The following is an 18,961-nucleotide window of genomic DNA, read 5'->3' as shown; positions in this document are numbered from 1 at the left end:
ACTGATAAAATATTTTAACCAAACTCTTGAGTGTTCAAATTTTAGATAATCAGTAATTTAGCACTGCCCTATTACAGTAAATATTAAAAATTAACCTTAAAGCTAATGTAAGTAGTAGTAAGTAGTAGTTTTTACATCACAAAAGGTGTTTTTAGCTTAGCGTATGTGCTTTTGTTCTCAGCTAACGAAAAATGTTGATATGCACAGTTCTACTTAAAGATGATTAGAAGTGTCAAGGAACCTATTTCATCTGGGAATATTTTTTTCTGTAATAATGATCTAGGCTGTGGTAATGAAATTCTTTATTATCTGTGTTTACAAACCACTGTAACTTAATTAAAGCTTTACAATTATACCAGAGATTAAAAATAGGAACAATTTGAAGATGTGATTTTATTTGAAAATTTTGTAGTAAGGTTTAGCTTTATAAGTATTTTTCTCTTGCTTTTAGGAATTAGAAATAACTTTCTTATTCCTGACAGAATATAAAATAAGCATAGTTAAAATTGTTTTATAGACAAGGATTTTCTTCACTCTTTGATGATGAAATAAGTGCCATGCATATTATTCTGAGTTAGAAGCACATAGAATGTGCTCTGATATATTGTTCAAGTGCACTATATGAAGAAAAGATTAAGGTTTATGTGATTCTATTTTTTTTCTTTTGGACTCTCTTAAAACCATGAAGATCTACTTGATGCTCCATATCAGCATTGTCCAGTAGAAATGTAATGGGCACCCCATATGTAATTTTTAAGATTTTTGTAGGCATATTTTTTGAAAACTTTTTAAAAGGCTGAGTTAATTTTGGTGATATTTTTTACTTAACCAAACATCTAAAATATTTTTCAACATTATTTTATTTATTTATTTATTTATTGCGACAGAGTCACTCTGTCACCCAGGCTGGAGTGCAATGACACAATCCTAGCTCACTGCAACCTCTGCCCCCTGGGATCAAGTGATTCTCATGCCGCAGCCCAAGTAGCTAGGATTATAGGTGCGCACCACCATTCCTGGCTAATTTTTGTATTTTTAGTAGAGATGGAGTTTTGCCATGTTGACCAGGCTGATCTTGAACTCCTGGCCTCAAGTGATCCGCTCACCTCGGCCTCTCAGAGTGCTGGGATTACAGGCATGAGCCATTGCGCTTGGCCCTCAACACTGTTGGTGGGAATGTAAATACCAAGTTAGAAAGGAAATTGTGGGTCAAGAATTTGAGTTTGGCATGAGTACCTTGTTTCATCATATCCAAGACTCTACTGTGAATTATACCATTAATTTATGTACCCGTAAGAAAAAATACTGCCAGTTACATTTTGATACCATATTAATTGTGAGATACATTCTGATTTCAACGATGTTAAAGTGTGGAGGAAAAAGTAAGTGGTAATTCTGGTTTTAAATCTCAGTTCTGTCATTTATTTGTTTGACATGAGTCAAGGAACTTCTTTGAGCATGTTTCCTCATGTATGAAAATGGGATAGTGTACTTTGCTTTTCAGAATGAGGAAGACTTAGAGATAGGAAAGTATCTACTGTGTGTCGGGCATTCAGTACCAGCTAATTTGGCTTTCGTTTCTTCCTTCTAAAGCTTGGTTCTCTTAGTATGAAAGAGACACTTGAAAGCCTAACAAGGAAAAACAAAACCAAACTCTAGTGTACTGGCTGTGTAAGAGCGTAAAAAGGAAAATTTCTTGTTGGAGCTGTTTAATTGTCAAACATTGTTCTTTGTCTTCCTCCATTACCTTACCCTCCCCCCAGTTACATCTGAAGATACCACTGGCTGGTTCCAATATGATGATTGATATTTATGTGATGGAACCTAAGCATCAAAATAATGTTGATATTTTACTAAAATGGCTTTTAAAATACACATTTTAAGAAAATTTCCAATCCTTCTAAACTTATTTGTGATGCTTAAAGTCCCACTCTTTAGTTTATAGAATTCCTGCTCTTCTGATGATGCCAAATAAATACAGCATTATTCGGAGTAGGTGGATCTTTTTTAAAAAGGGGTTGGATTTGGTGATGTTTGGCAGAAGTGAGAATTCCTCATTATATTCCTATTTTTAAAATTTCCAGTAAACCCAGGTGGTATTTTTCTTTAGTGGTAAAATATTTATAGCTTTAGTTTTGTGTTTATTCTTTTCTTTCAGGATTTTTCAAGCCACATTCAATTGATAGGATGAAAAAATTTAAGAGAAGGCTATCCCTCACTCTTCGAGGAAGCCAGACTATTGATGAATCATTGTCTGAATTGGCTGAACAAATGACTATTGAAGAAAACAGCAGCAAGGATAATGGTAAATATTTGGCATAGGGGGAGATGCTTCTTCCTTTTACTTTATGAATAGAATGTAAATATACTTTTTAGATAAGTTCATAATAGCTTCCTTTTGTTTATTTCTGTCTCATTCCATGGTTTCTTAGGAAATTGAAGACTGTACAACTTTTGTTTGCTTACTAACTGAAATATTTCCTTCTCACTCCAACATTACGATACCTGGTCTCAAACCCTGATGAATTGTTCTATTCCACATATCCTTCCATTTTTCACTAGTTCTTAAATAAGGGTGCATTTTATAATATTATCTTGATTGTTAAATAACTTAATATTTTCGTTATTATAACTACAGTTAATACAGCTTAAAAGTGCATAGGAAGTGTGTGAAATTTCTGTTTGTGGCTTCATCATAGTTTCATAATGTTTCATGCATTCGACAGTGCTTTTTACAACATAAAGTAGTAGTATCCAGATGTTAAAATAAGAACTTGTTAAATGTATTAAATACAAAATCCTGTTGAAATTTCTAGAGGAAGGCTACATACTCAAATCTGAAATAGCCCTAGGGATGTCATAATAATAACTGGGAAGGAACTTACGTGACTGGCTTTCAGTGTGTCATGATGTGCAGAGTATCTGGCAAATCTTCCTTACCTGTGCCTGAAATTCTCCTGTTAGAGATTTGTGGCAGTGGTTAGAAAGCATGAATATGCTTACCCCTTCCACTAGAATGCAAATATTTACGTTTTGACAGATGAAAAGGTATAGTGGAGTGGGCTCTGGACTTTTAAAATCATGGGTTTGGATTTTGGATACACTAATACACTTAAACATTTCCTAGTTGATGACTCTGGGTAAGCCATTTATCCTACCAGGCTTCAGTTTTCTTATTTCCTTTCCTCAGACGGGTCATTATTTGCTCAAGGTTACCCAGCTCCAGAACCAGTACTTTAGAACCCAGATTTCTTCACTTCCAAGTCTACAGCATTGCTACTGTTCTGCAAGGAGCCTTTCATTCATTTGTTAAGGTTTTCCTTGATAACACCTACCTTTTTTTTTTGAGACAGTCTCGCTCTGTGCCCAGGCTGGAGTGCAGTGGCACAACGTCAGCTCACTGCAACCTCTGCCTCCTGGGTTCCAAGTGATTCTCCTGCCTCAGCCTCCTGAGTAGTTGGGATTACAGGCATGGGCCACCATGCCCAGCTAAGTTTTTTGTATTTTTAGTAGGGATGGAGTTTCACCATGTTGACCAGGCTAGTCTTGAACTCCTGACCTCAAGTGATCTGCCTGCCTCGGCCTCCCAAAGTGCTGGGATTACAGGTGTGAGCCACCGCGCCTGGCGTCTTTTTGTTTTTGTCATGGTAGGGAGGAGAGGAAATTTAATATAATAATTTGGATATTATTTTAAATCCAAATTACATTTGGGTCAAATCTCAAAGATTACTTTATGATTTTACTGTTGTTCCTCTTGCCAGAGGACCTCTTCTAGATACACAGAGCAAAATCCTTAATTTTCTTTTAGACCCTCTCATTGAATTTTTGGTGGGAAGCCCAGTGTGCTTACTTTTATGATAGAAGGGTCTTGCCAATGTGTTTGCCAATGATCAGGAATAAAATAAGCACAGTACATATCATAGTGGATGGTTTCTGTGACATATTTTTAGTATTTGACTACAAGACAAATCTCTTTTCCTAAAGAGAAGGTATGAGTCAAAGAAAATGAACATATGTTTTAGCTAATATTTTAGACCAGTTGCATATTTTCTGGAATATTTTGGTATTAACTATCATAAAACATGCTTTGTTTTTAACAAATGGTGAAAGATTAAAAATATTTGTTTTTTCAATTTGTATGTGTTTATTAAAACTTCTTTTATTACGGTAGTAACTTTTAATAGGTGGTAAAGAAGGGCAAATAGGTTATCTGTTGAGTTTCTTCTTGACCTGACTTACTTGAAGTAATACTTGAGTATGTCGTAAGAGACATTGATTCCTCTTGGGTTACAAAGATTGCTGGTAGCATCGGCTACCATAATCTACTATTGCTTGTTTTCTCTCTGTGATAGCACATGGATTTCACCAACAGCTTTCACAGAGATTCTACACCTTTTTGGTCACCTGTCAGTGCCTAATAGCTGATTCCAACACATTCTTTTCTTGTGGAACATATTTTAGAGTATAAAAGCTGTTAGGTCACATACACAGATGCAGTCCATGCCAGAATTCAGAGAATATAGCATAATGAATGTCAAGTATATACTTTTTAATTGATCTTCTTACATACAATATAAGCAGTTTATGAAGCAACAGTGAGCTTTGTTTAATGCCAAATAGTAGCATAATGCTAGCTGAAGGAGTAGGAGGAATATACAGTCATACATTGCTTAACAACGGGGATGAATTCCGAGAGACGTGTTATTAGGCCATTTCATCATTGTGCAAACATCAGAGTACACTTAACAAAACTAGGTAGTATAGCTTACTGCACACCTAGGCTACATGGTACAACCTGTTAAATAATAGGCTACAAACCTGTACAGCATATTATGGTACTGAATACTGTAGATAGTTGTAACACAATGGTAAGTGTTTGTGTATCTAAGTATATCTAAACATAGAAAAGGAAATGCATTGTGCTACTATGTTACAGCAGGTACAGCATCACTAGGCTATAGGAGTTTTTCAGGTCCATTATAATATTATGAGACCACTATTGTATATGATGTCTATCATTGACTGAAACATCACATGGCACATAACAGTAGTTTATAATTTCCCTAAACTGCTTTTGGACCAATTTTTGATCACTTGTCTCTTGATTAGTCACAGGCATGATCACAGTCCTGTTACTCTTGCATATCTAGGCACATGACTCTCATGCATACTCTAGATCCAGAACACATTAATTGGGGGGTAATACTATAAACATCTTGGAAAAATTATGTGTATGATGCATTTGGTTATACTTATACCCATAATCTCACTCATGCATGTTCTACCTCTATCCAAACAGAATGTGAGATATTATCTCTCTCATTTTGATAACTGAGTCATACTATGAAGGTTTTAACTCAGTTATAAATCTGTAATATAATTCACATTACTTTGTCTGTTTATAGAAACTAGTATGTTTGCACATTGACAGGTTGGTTGAACCTAGGAATGAAGAATCCTGAATTTGTATTCAGTATGTTAAAAAAAAAAAGTTGAAAGTTTGCAAATTTGGTTGATTTAAGGATACTGGCCTTAACTCATTACACCTTTCCCTAAATATGAATAAAATTTTTGCACAAAAATTTACAAACTGAAATGTACAAAATAATTTTTTCTGTAGTGCCTGGAAGAAAAAGAATTTTGAGCCTATCAGGTTTCTTTTTACTAACTGAGAAGTGTTGAATGTTCAATTTTTAAAAACCTGTCAAGGCCAAGCATGGTGGCTTATGCCTGTAATCCCAGCACTTTGGGGAGGCCGAAGTGGGCAGATCACTGGAGGCAAGGACTTCTAGACCAGCCTGGCCAATATGGTGAAACCTGTCTCTACTAAAAATACAAAAATTAGCTGAATGTGGTGGCGCATGCCTGTAGTCCCCCAGCTGCTCAGGAGGCAGGAGAATTGCTTGAACTCAGGAGGCAGAGGTTGCAGTGAGCCGAGATGGCGCCCCTGCATTCCAGTCTGGGTAACAGAGCTAGACTCCATCTCAAAAACAAAACAAAACAAAAAAAATCCTGTCAAAAATTAATTTACCTCAGTTCTTCAAAAAGTTAAACGCAGACTTACTATATGACCCAATAATTCTGTTCCTAGGAATATACCCCAAATAATTGAAACAGGTAATCAAAGTCTTGTACACAAATATTTACATTTGTAGCAGCACTATTCACAACAGCTAACATGGAAACAACCCAGATGCCCATCAGCAGATGAATGGATAAACAGAATGTGGTCTGTCCGTAGAATGGAATATTATTCAATACATAAATGAAGCGCTATGTGCGATAGCATAGATGAACTTTGAAAACTGAAAGGAGCCAGACCCAAAATACTCTTATGATTCCATTTATATGAAGTATCCAGAATAGGTAAATCCATAGAGTCAAAAAGCAGATTAGTGGTTCCCAGAGGCTGATAGGGAGAAAAGACTGAGGAGTGACTGGTTAATGTGTATGGAATCTCCTCTGGTGATATGAAAATGTTTTGGAAAACAGAGAGGTTATGGTTGTACCACATTCTAAGTATATGAAATGCCACTGAATTGTATACTTTAAAATGGTTAATGTTATAAGAATTTCATCTTAATTAAAAATTCAGTTCATCTGAGCTACAGCTTTCCCTCATAGACGCTCAATTTATTTGATGTCTTTTTTTTTTTGCTGTCACTGCAGCAGAACACATGTTTGTTAAGTCTTAATTCTATTTTAAGACTTAACCACAGAAAGTTATATTTCAGAATCTTGTATTTACATAGCCTTGAACTTATTATTTCTTATATTGAGAAGATATATTGAGATTATTGAATCTGATGAGGAGAATAGGTGACAATTTAAATGTGAGGAAGAGAATAAATCACAGTTGTAGAAAGGTAAAGTTATGTTATGTTGTACATATACTACTTGAGACTTCTTGACCAACTGAAATTCTTCATCTAATGTACATGTTCTCAAGAAGTGTAGTCAGATAAACCTAACAATGTCACTTATCATGATTATTTAGGATTAGAAGTAACACCAAAAGGCAAAGATTAAAATGGCTTGGTTCTCCTGAGATTCCAAATTCTCATTCTTAACAGCCCCATTTGTACAGTGGAGCAATTTGTCATGTTTGGAGTCAACAAATCCCAGTTTTATGGATATTGTGAGCCTCTGTCTTTTACCTCGGTCTCTTTATCTTGCTGATCTCTTACATGATAGCTGTGACAGTTTGTGGTTACATTATAACAGTAACTGTTTTTTACAACAGTGGATAACATAGGGAGTTTAAGGAGGACTAACTCCTACACATAGCACAAGTTCCAGGAAAGGTTGAAGCTGAAGGCATAAACTCCATTGGATATATGTAGGATCTAGAATGGGATCAGGCTAGTAGTAATGTTTAAAAGAGTAGGATTGGGAGGAGGGAATGGCTTAGGCTATGCGTTGGGCTGTGAAATTGCATGTTCCTGCTCATAGTTCACGTAATGAAAAGATCCAGATAAATAAGATGCCAAATAACACTTCTTAGTGGAATCATAATGTTTGCCATGTTGTGGTGGTAAAAATCATTGGAAATCCTTACTTGGAACTAATTATAGAATATAAAAGATCTGCAATGTTTCATGTAGATTTCCATTACTTTTTTAAAGTTAGGGTAAAATATATATAACACAAAGTTAACATTTTGAAGTATACAATTCAGCAGCATTAAATACTTGTCTATTTACATGTGTATCCATCACTGCTACCCATGTCTATAACTTTTTCATCATCCGACACTGAAACTCTGTACCCGTTAAACAATACCTCCACATTCCCTCCTCTCCCCAGCCCCTGGTAACCACCATTCTACTTTCTGTCTATGAATTTGCCTATTCTAGGTACCTCATATAAATGGAACCATATAATATTTGTCCTTTTGTGTCTGACTTATTTCCCTTAGTGTTATTATTGAATTGGCCAGTTAATTACTTTCAAGATCTGGAAGTGTTAGAACAGTTTATTCTGTTTTATTGTGGCTCTCTCATGGGCTACAATCTCTTCTCTATCTATACCCTCTCCTTGGGTGACCTCATCCAATCCTATAATTTCTACTGCCATATATATGTTGACTACTCCTAAGTCTGAATCTCCAGTTAGGCTCTTCATCTGGATGTCTAGATTCATATTTAAATGCCTTCTTGTCTTCTCCACATAGATGTGTAATGGAAATCTTAGACTTCATATGACCAAATCAGAATTCTTGATTTCCTTTCTCCAGAATCTGCCTCTCCTCAAACTTTCCTCACTTAACCAGTTACTAAAACTAAAAATCTAGGTGTCCCTGATTCTTTTCTCTCCTTTACCTTCCTGTTGTCTCCTCCCTGCCCCCAACCCCCACCATTGTGGCTTCCAATTTTTTACCACATAAATAACCTTTACAAACTCATGATTATGATAGTCATCTGTATCAGAGGTCCCCAACCTTTTTGGCATCAGGGACCAGTTTTGTGGAAGACAGTTTTTCCACAGACTGAGGTTGGGGGGATGGTTTCAGGATGATTCAAGCATATTATATTTATTGTGCCCTTTATTTCTGTTATTATTACATTGTAATATATAATGAAATAATTACATAACTCACTATAATGTAGAATCAGTGAAAGCCCTGCCCTTGTCTTCCTTCAACTAGATGGTCCCATCTGAGGGTGGTGGGAGACAGTGACAGATCATCAGGTATTAGATTCTCATAAGGAGCACAAAACCTAGATCCCTCGCATGCACAGTTCACAACAGGGTTAGTACTCCTGTGAGAATCAATGCTGCCACTGATCTGACAGGAAGTGGAGCTCAAGCAGTAATGTGAGTGATGGGGAGTGGCTGTAAATACAGATGAAGCTTTGCTCACTTGCCCACTGCTCACCTCTTGGCCAGGTTCGTAACAGGCCATGGACCAGTACTGGTCTGTGACCCAGGAGTTGGGGACCCCTGATCGATGTGACTGATGTGCAATTCCAATTATAGTCCATTAATAAATCATGTTTCATATATTTTTAACAGTTGATCTGGCAAAGATTTAAAAATATTTTCAGGCTAGGCATGGTGGCTCCTTGTAATCCCAGTGCTTTGGGAGATCGAGGTTAGGAGGATCACTTGAGCCCAGGAGTTTGAGACTAGCTGGGCAACATAGCAAAACCCCATCTCTACCAAAAAGACACAGATTAGCCAGGTGTGATGGTGTGTGCCTGTAGTCCCAGCTATGGTGGGGAGGATGAAGTGGGAGGATCACATGAGCCCAGGTGGTTGAGGCTGCAGTGAGCTGTGACTGCACCACCGCACTCCAGCCTGTGCAACAGAGCAAGACCCTGCCTGGAAAAAAAGAAAAAAAAAATCTTTGAATAGACGTTTTTACTATAAATGCTGACTAAAAGCTGGGTGGTAGGAGTGTGTGTGAAACTAATTTAGCAATCGTGTCTGCTGGCCTGTTGCTTCTGCCTTTGTAATATGTCCTAAATCTGTCTGCTTCCCTCCGTCTTCAGTACAGCTATCCTAGTCTAAGCCACCAACATTTGTTACTTAGGGTACTATAGTAATCTCCTCCTTTTGCTCTTGGTTCCCTATTGCCTGTTTTTCAAACAGCAACCAAGGTGGTATCTTAAAAAATTATTTTCAATAATTACAAATTCAAAGGAAGTTACGAAGATAATATGCAAAGGACCCATACTTGTACCGTTCTCCCAGTCCCCCTCACCATTGTGGTTCCATCTTATGTAACTACAGAACCCAGGAAATAGATACTGGAATAAAGTCTAAATATAGTTCTGTGTCATGTCCTCACCTGTGTTGATTTGTATAACCACTGCAGTCAAGATAACTATTTCATCATGACAAGAGATCTCTCGTGTTACCCTTTTGTAGTCATCCCTACCCCCTTACCTCCTACTATCTCTAACCCTTCACAGTGATATTTTTGAAACATGAATCAGATCATATCACTCCCCTGCTTCAAAGCTACCATAACTGCTTCCAATCTGAGAATAAAATTCAAACTTTTATGGTGAAGTATAAAATGTTGAATGACTTGTTCCCTCCTTACCTCTCTGGTCTCACCTAGTACCACTGTTCCCTGCACGGTTAGGTACTCTAGCTATACTTGCCTTCTTTCTAGTCCTCTAACACAGTGGTTCTCAAAGTGTGATCTCTGGACCAGCAATGTCAGCAGGGCCTGGGAATTTGTTAGAAACACATATTTTTAGATTCCACCCCAGACCTACTGAACCAGGAAGTCTGTGGGTGAGACCCAGCAATCATGTTTTACAGATCCTCAAAGATGATTCTGAAGCATGTTAAAGTTTGAGGACCACTATTCTAACGAGTCAAACCCTGCCATATGTCGGCTTTTGCAGTAGCTTTTTTCTCTATCTGGAATATTCTGTTATCCACAACTTACCCATCTTCCCTGACTGGCTCTTCCTTGCATTTAAATTTCTGTTAAAATTATCTCAGCAGAGAGAACTTTCCTCAGTATACAGTGTAAAATAACTAGCTACTCATTTCCACATCCCTCTATTTTAGTCTTTTGCATATTGCCTGTCATTACCTGACTTCGTGTGTGTGTTTTTTTCCCCATTAGGTTTTATACACTCAGAGATTAGTACTTTGTTTTGTTCACCAGTTGATGCCCAGTGCCTAGAGTAGTGTTTATCAAATAGTATGTCCTTATGATCCCCATTTTTTTCCTATATTCTCCAGAACAATCAAGCTATATTCTCCAGGACAGCTTTACAGAGCAACTAAAGTCTTGTCTGTAGGCAAAGTATTTGCATGATTTGTATCTAATATTTTAATGTGAAATGACCTAGAAAGAGAAAAAAATCTTCATTTTTCTTTCCTCTTTCTTGAGACAGGGTCTTACTCTGCCACCCAGGCTGGAATGCAGTGGCATTATCTTAGCTCACTGCAGCCTCAAACTCCTGGGCACAAGAGATCCTCCCACTCTATCCTCCTGAGTAGCTGGGACTACAGGTGCATGCCATCATGCTTGGCTGAGAAGAATCTTATTGTATGCTGTAGCTTGTATTATCTCACATTGTTTGTAATTTGTTTATGCATTTATATCAGATAGCCCCTCCTTATTCATTATTAAATCATTGATTATTTTGCTAGACTTAAGACCCCCAAATTCTTTATCAGGTACTTCCAAGGAATGTACAGATCACAGGAAACTTTAGACACGTGTTCTGTATTACTAGGTAGACATTTGCCCCTACCTCCAATCTGGTCTTTGACCCAGATTAGATAGCTTGGACCTTGAGTGAGCCTTTGGGCCCTCATGCCCCATCCTTCCTCTACACTAGCAGGCAACCAGTACTAGTAGAGGCTCAGGCCACATGGCCTTCTTGGCCCATTTTTCTGGAGCCCATACCCTGGTCCTGTTCTTCGGATCCTAGCATTTTCTTGTGAGAAAAGCCTTTCACTTTAAGGCTTGTAGCCAGCTCCTCCTGTCAGCCTGTCCTTGGTTGAGAAAACTTTACAGGCAGAGGAATCCCCTGATGAGGAGGTATCCTTATGCTTGATTGTTAGCTACAGAAGAATAGTTGGCTTCATTTTAAAAAGAATGTATTCAGAGCAGCCCAGTTCTTTTTAAAACTCCTTGGCTGCTATCAGTAAAAACAGAATTCTAATATAGAAGATTAATTGTGTGTCACAAGACGTATCTTTAACCTGTATCAGAGCTCTTCTTTGGAGGTGGAAAGGAGTCATGAGATTTCCAGTAAACATTACAAAACAGTTTCTCCCCCATGCATAATTAAATAGCTTTTAAGTATTATATTTTTTAAATGTTTCTGCTTGGTTATGGGTCTGTGATTGTTTAAAAATTCTTTATATTAATCCCAAATTCGGGGGAATAAACTTGGAGCCTCTGTATTGATATGTATTTAGGTATTCTGTTTTATTCACTAATTGACATACAATTTTGAATGTCCAGCAAACAGGGATGTAAATTCCTTTAGACTGGGACCATTCTTTTATATTCTAAAGCATGCTTAATTTCTTTTTTTTCTCTTTGAGACGGAGTCTTGCTCTGTTGCTTAGGCTGGAGTGCAGTGGCACAATCTCGGCTCACTGCAGCCTCTGGCACCCCGGTTCAAGCAATTCTCCTGTCTCAGCCTCTTGAATAACTGGGACTACAGGCGCATGCCATCACGCCCAGCTAATTTTTGTGTTTTTAGTAGAGATGGAGTTTCACTATGTTGGTCAGACTGGTCTCAAACTCCTGACCTCAGGTGATCTGCCTGCCTTGGCTTCCCAAAGTGCTAGGATTACAGTTGTGAGCCACGTGCGCAGCCAAGCATGCTTAAAATAAGGCACACAGGTAGTCAGTAAATGGAGGAGTGGTATGGAAACATTCTTGAGATACACGAAAATAAACAAACGGATGAAAATTTGGTTGGGTATATTAGTAGTTTTGTGGTTCTTAGCCACTTTTGATTATGTAAGAAATGGATGGTTATTAGACCAACTTAAAATATTCAAGTATTTTCTTAAGTATTTTTTTCAGAGAAACTATTTTAATTTTAGTACTGTGTATAGGTAAGCAAAGCAGTTAGGCTAAATGTAATAATCTCTGTTACAACTTTTTGATTTTCTTTCTGTTTTGCTTTCTCAATCCTTCTCATGTGATCCTGGATCTTGGGCTGATGATGGAATGATTTTTGAATACTACGAACCACAGAGCCTATTGTGAAGAATGGCAGGCCTCCAACGTCTCACAGCATGCATTCCTTCCTCCACCAGTACACAGGATCTTTCAAGAAGCCCCCATTGCGGAGACCACACAGTGTTATTGGAGGGAGCCTTGGTTCCTTCATGGCAATGCCTAGAAATGGAAGCAGATTAGGTACTTTGATTACTTGTCTATTGTGTTTACCTTTCTGATTATACGTCACGTAAATTGTTAAGTTTTAGTTGTATAAAAGTCAGCAACTTTTATTATCTGGTTTCTTCTGTCAGATAAAAATCAAGTTGAGATCAAGAGGAATAGCAGAAAGATGGAAAGTTCTAGAGAGGTAGTAGTGCTGACAGTACAGAGAAGTAATATTTGAAAATCCTGTCCATCAGGAGGGAAATGAAACCCGTAATAAATGGATGCAGTATTTCAAGATGAATGGCAATTTGGGATGGTGTTTATTTTAGGGTCATGCCTCAGTAACTTTTCAGATCATCACCATATAGCCTAGTGCAATGATTAGTATATATGGTTATCAGCCAAATTGTTTCTTCTTCTGTCATTACGTCTTTAAATATCCAAGAAAAAAAATTTGCAAGTTTCTGTTTATATTTGTTTATTCCTCTGGCCTTTTTTGATGATGTCTTTATGTTTTTATTTTTATTTTTTTTTGAGACAGCGTCTCCCTCTGTCACCCAGGCTGGAGGGAAATGCAGTGGAGCCATTGAGCCTCACTGCAGCCCTGACCTCTCAGGCTGAAATGATCCTCCCACTTCAGCCTCCTGAGTAGCTGGAACTACCTGTACATGCCACTACGCCTGGCTAATTTTTTTTTTTTTTTAAAGAGACAGGGTCTCACTATGTTGCCCAGGCTGGTCTTGAACTCCTGGACTCAAGTGATCCACTTGCCTTGGCCTCCCAGAGTGCTGGGATTACAGGCATGAGCCACCACACCTGTCCTATTATGTTTTGATTTTAAAAATCACTTTAACTATTTTATAGTCTTCTTAGATAATTATATTTACTGAAGTTTCTAGGGGTTTTATTCTACTGCTCATTTTATGTGCTTACTCTTTGGATAGTATATTATTTCCAAATGTGTTTCTTTCATTTTGGGAGTATGAGCTTATCTACAGTGAGGTTTTTTTCTATGAGAAATGCATATTGCCTTTATCTCTGTAGGTGTATCTCTACAGAATGGTGTGCTGGAGTTGGCTCACACTAGTTCATGAGAGATGATTGTTAAATTTTCAGGAACTTTGCAAACTGGTTGTGAAACAGATATTAACTTTTAAATTATATAAGTTTACAAATAAGTAAACTAAATTAAAAACAAAGGTAATGAATACTCAAAAGTCGTTGCTTCCTAATTTTTTACCACTTCTAACTATTATCTATGCCACTGGGATTATTTTTTCTATTCTAGCTCTATGGTCAAAAACACTATATGATGGTGTGCTACTGCACATTTCTTCCCAACCATATGGTCAGTGTTGTCATGTTGGTAGCCTGAAGTTGTCCATGGAGAGAGAAGTCAGAAAACACTATAGATCAGGCCTTGGCTTATTGTTTTCTTGTTTATCTAGACCAGGGGTTTGCAAACCCTTTTTTTAAGGGGACAGTTAGTAATAAATGTTTTAGGTTTTATGGACATATAGTCTCCATTGCATATTCTTCTCTGTTTAATGATCCTTTAAAAATACAAAACACATTTTTAGCTCATGGGCCATATAAAAAGAAGCCACACTTGTTCTAGACCTTTGTTCTAGAATTAAGACAGTGTATTGAAAATGTTAGTAATGCAGATTAAATTTAAAGGGTATTGTGCTGAAGGAGAAAAGTATATTGTATATGCAGCTGTTACATTACCTGATCAGCAAAGATATCCCTCTCCCCCTGACAGATGAGTAAAGTTCTAACAAGCCTTCATTGTTTCACATTTGTCTTGATGGAAATGAAAATACCAACTGGTAATCATGTCAGAACTATGCTTGTTTGTTAATGACATGAGTAATTTCTTGTTTGGGTCAGATGGTACTCAAGTATTTATTCAGTCTGAGATTAGTAAGCTTTCTTTGTCATCCAGTTCCTTGTGCAACAGGACAGATTTTTTTTTAAGTGTACTCTTTAAGTCTCAAAGGTGTAGCACTTTTGGAGTTGAGCCTTTCTGTGGGAAGGTCTCACTTGTAACTCAGAAACCCAGGGCTTCATTGTTTATCCCAGTGTGGAAGGTAAACCCAGGGACCTTCTCATCAAGATCAGCAGCCTCTCCCAAGACAGTGATAAGAGTCAATTTATGCATAACAGCTTTGGGTTTTCAGTCCTCTCTTTGTTTTTGCTTCCTAGGTATTATTGATACATTTTTGCACATTCAGCTCTACGTTTTAAAATATTATATTTTAGTCAACATTTTCTTGAGGAAAGGAAGATTTTCATATCTCACTAGAAATGGAAGGCATCATTAAATTATTTTTAACATTTTGAAAGTGTGACAGAAAAGATTATGTGACCTCAGATGTGTTATATACCAAATTTTAAGAGGTTAGGAATGCATCACCAATACATTACTTTTGCTGCCAAATTAATTTTTTGTTCACATATCACTATAAAATTTCTCCAGAAATCTCAACATAACTGACTGAAGTGTATTCTTCGATTACATATTGAGCTATTAAAAATCCATTATCATTTGCAACTGCTTATGAATATTAATTGTTTTCTCAATATTGAGTTAACCAAGACAAAAATACAGACATAAAGTGAGTTCTAAGATAGAGTTGATATGAGACCCATGAGTTCATATTTCTCCTTAATCTAAGCAGTTCTCGTAATTTTATATGTAAATATTTTTAAAAGTTAACATACTTATAAAATACTATTTTCAATTGTCTCACACATTGATATTTCATATAACTTCATTTGAAAAAGAGATCTAGTTATCTAGGCCGTTCTTTGATTGTTAGTTAATATGCAGTTCCCTTGAATACTTGTTAAGCACCTTCTAAGTGCCAGACGGTTGGTTAAGTTCTGGAAATAGAAAAGTGAGCAAGCTAAATCCCATCCCCAAGGATTATTATAAAATCATATGCACAAAAAAGTGTTCTTCAGTGCAGTGGGTGGGGGCACAGTAGTCAACTGTGTCTGAGATTAGAAAAGACTTCACTGAGTGATGACACATGAGCATAGTTTTGAAGACTAAGCCTGATCTCACAAGGTTGATAAAATAGGAAAAGGCATCTTTTAAAAATGAGAAAAAGCATGTGTTAAAGCAATGCAGTGTGAAACAACATAGTTCTTTTTGGAAAATGAATACGTGTATAGAAAGTAATAGTGGCAAGAGAGGAGTTCTAGAGATCTAGCATTTGTTTCTGGTATACTCTTCTTGCTAGGTTATTAGAGAATGACTGACAAATGCAGGTATATAAGTATGTAACTTGGCTGGGTGTGGTGGCTTATGTCTGTAATCCCATCACTTTGGGAGGCCAAGGTGGGTGGATTCCTGAAGTTGCAGTTTTTTGAATTTTTGCAATCAGACCTTGGTGATGACCTTGAGCAGTAGGATATAAGTAACTCCCACATGCTTAGTGTTCCAGTAATGGAACACTAGGCATAAATTGCTACAAGTTCAAGATGAGCCTGAACATCACGGCAAAACCTTGTCTCTACAAAAATAAAAAATAAAAATAAAATAAAAATAAAAAAATAATAAAACAAAACAAAACACCAGATGTGGTGGGTGCCTGTACTCCCAGCTACTTGGGAGGCTGAAGCAGGAGGATTGCTTGAGCCTGGGAAGTAGAGGCTGCAGTGAGCCATGATTGTACCACTGCACTCCGATTTGGCCAAGAGAGCAAGACCTTGTCTCAAAAAAAAAAAAAAAGAAAACAGTATATAAGTTTGTTTTTAATATTTTCAAATGGAATTTATCTTCCTCGCCCTACTTCCATTTAACTTTTATCTCTATTAAACATACCATAACCCACCTTTATTGTAATATGTTTTTGCTGTGAACAGATTTTGAGTATTTGAAGATCATAAACTTGTTTTTATAGTTCTCGTCCAAAGCAGATATTCAGCAAATAATTTTTTGTTTTATTTTTAACACTGAGGGTGCAGGGAGGAGAAACTGCATTAGCAGCTTTTAAGAGGTGTTTTAAAGAACATTGAAAGAATTAGCTCCATTTGACCATAGACCCAGTGACACATTATTTAATGGAAAGAATACTAAATAAGAGGCAAATGACCAGGCATCTATTCTAGCTCTGCGTCCAAGCCTTGTGACCTTTTGAAAGTCATTTAACCTTTCAAGTCTCAGTTCCCAGATCTAGAAAATGAGAGCACTGACTCATTCTCAGAGATATTATTTGCAGTTTATATTATATACTCAATATAATATATTTTATTATAGTAATATTATATTACTCAACCCTTGATAATAACTTGAATGTTAATTTTTTTCATAATTTGAAAGTGTAAAAAAATTTCATACTACTATTTTAAGACATTTGAGTCATATTTTCATCTACTAACTGCATACCTGTGGCACCCAGAATGTAAATGACTTTTATGCTATGATTTTTACTTGTTGGCCTTCCATATTTTACCCATAGTGATAATAAATTATATATTAGAATATAGTGTATCTCTTTTAATGTTTCATTTTTTAATATAGATATTGTTCATGAAAATCTGAAAATGGGATCAGATGGTGAGAGTGACCAAGCTTCTGGGACATCATCTGATGAAGTCCAGTCACCTACAGGTGTTTGTCTCAGAAATCGTATACATAGACGGATCTCAATGGAGGTAATCATTTAAAAAATACAAATATACCTGTGAATATGTGTGTTGGTATATTTTATATATATTTACTCCACTCGATATGTATACAATACATACATATCGAGTGGAGTAAATGCCCATTTAAAAATTTTCATGAAGACACATGACACTTGTAAGAAAGTTACTTCTTTGCATTCATAAATTGCAGTCTGTGAATATTTCCACTCTTTACATTTTTATCCCAACATAGATATGCAGTATTATAGTTGCTCACATTCTGTGAAACATTTATTTTAATTTTTGGTGAAACATTATTTTAGTTTCTCCATTAAGGAGAAGTGAATTTTCAAAAATTCTAGAAATACAGGTTGATACATTAGCAATGTCTTCTTTTTAGAAAATATTATTTTAATTATATTTTTGAGATTCATTTGGGTAATTAGCATTTTATTTTCTCTATTTCAGATTTTAAGAGGTATAAATAAAATACACAGCTTTTTTTCTTGCATTATATTATAAAAGTGGGTGTCCTTTCCTTTGTGGTTCACTATACCTACTAATCTCTGAAGCACATTTATTTCTCCATGTAAAAGGATGAAGAATTCATTTTCTTTGCTTTGTAAGCGTTGTGGTATAACCTTGAGGATATAAGTTGATCGTGACTGTTATTTCAGTACATACTGTAAACTAAAATAGGTTTCTGCAAAAAAAAATTGAACATGTTTTGAAATAAAAGTATTGTTGCTTTTTTGATGCTGTTGAAGTGATGATTAGGGTATCTGTCCTATTGGTTGGTTATATTTTCATTATAAAAGGATTGCATCTTGATCAGTTAAGGAAAACTTACCAGTTTTCTAAGTGATAAATTAATATTTTCAATTGTTGAAATCAATGATATATTTATGTGACACAATACTAATGAAAATATTTCTTATTTTTCTTCACCTTACAGATGATTTTTAAAATCATTTGTTTTATTTAGTATTAGGGTTTGTATCTGGAGTTTCTCATTCTTCATTGAGCTGTAATTTGTTTCCCCACCACTAAGGAGGCATGCTCTAGATTATATTCTTTTTATAGTATGTATTTTTTTCTGTTTTATGAGACAGGGCCTCATTCTGTCACCCAGACTGGAGTACAGTGGTGGGATCTCAGGTTACCACAGCCTCAACCTCCTGGCCTCAAGTGATCCTCCTACCTCAGCCCCCCAAGGAGCTGGGACTACAGGCACACACCACCACGCCTGGCTAATTTTTTTGTATTTTTTTTTAGAGACTGGGTTTCACTATATTGGCTTCCCAAAGTGCTAGGATTACAGGCTTGAGCCACTGCACCTGATCTATAGTATATTTTAATATCTGGAAAGACTTATTTTTGTATCTCTCCCCCATATACACATATACTTTTTCTTATTATAGAAGGTTTTTGGATTTTTTTCTGTTTATTCTATTATTGATACATTTTAGGCATTTTATTTTGTTCTAAGAATAAGCT

General features: G+C 36.3%; 1 protein-coding gene across 3 annotated transcripts in view; it reads left to right on the top strand.

Annotated features, from left to right (window-relative positions):
* The window catches only part of CDK17 (cyclin dependent kinase 17), a 112,223-nt gene that overhangs the window by 60,965 nt on the left and 32,297 nt on the right, over positions 1-18,961 (top strand). For all 3 annotated transcript variants that reach the window (XM_021922806.2, XM_021922808.2, XM_021922807.2), the window contains exons 2-4: positions 2,159-2,305; positions 12,692-12,856; positions 17,358-17,491. In XM_021922806.2, the coding sequence (XP_021778498.1) occupies positions 2,188-2,305; positions 12,692-12,856; positions 17,358-17,491 (417 nt within the window). In that variant the 5' untranslated portion in view covers positions 2,159-2,187. The remainder of the gene's footprint in view (positions 1-2,158; positions 2,306-12,691; positions 12,857-17,357; positions 17,492-18,961) is intronic.

This window comes from Papio anubis, chromosome 9 (genome assembly GCF_008728515.1).
Source record: "Papio anubis isolate 15944 chromosome 9, Panubis1.0, whole genome shotgun sequence".
Taxonomy (NCBI): Eukaryota; Metazoa; Chordata; class Mammalia; order Primates; family Cercopithecidae; genus Papio; species Papio anubis.
This window is presented reverse-complemented; position numbering and strand designations above follow the sequence as displayed.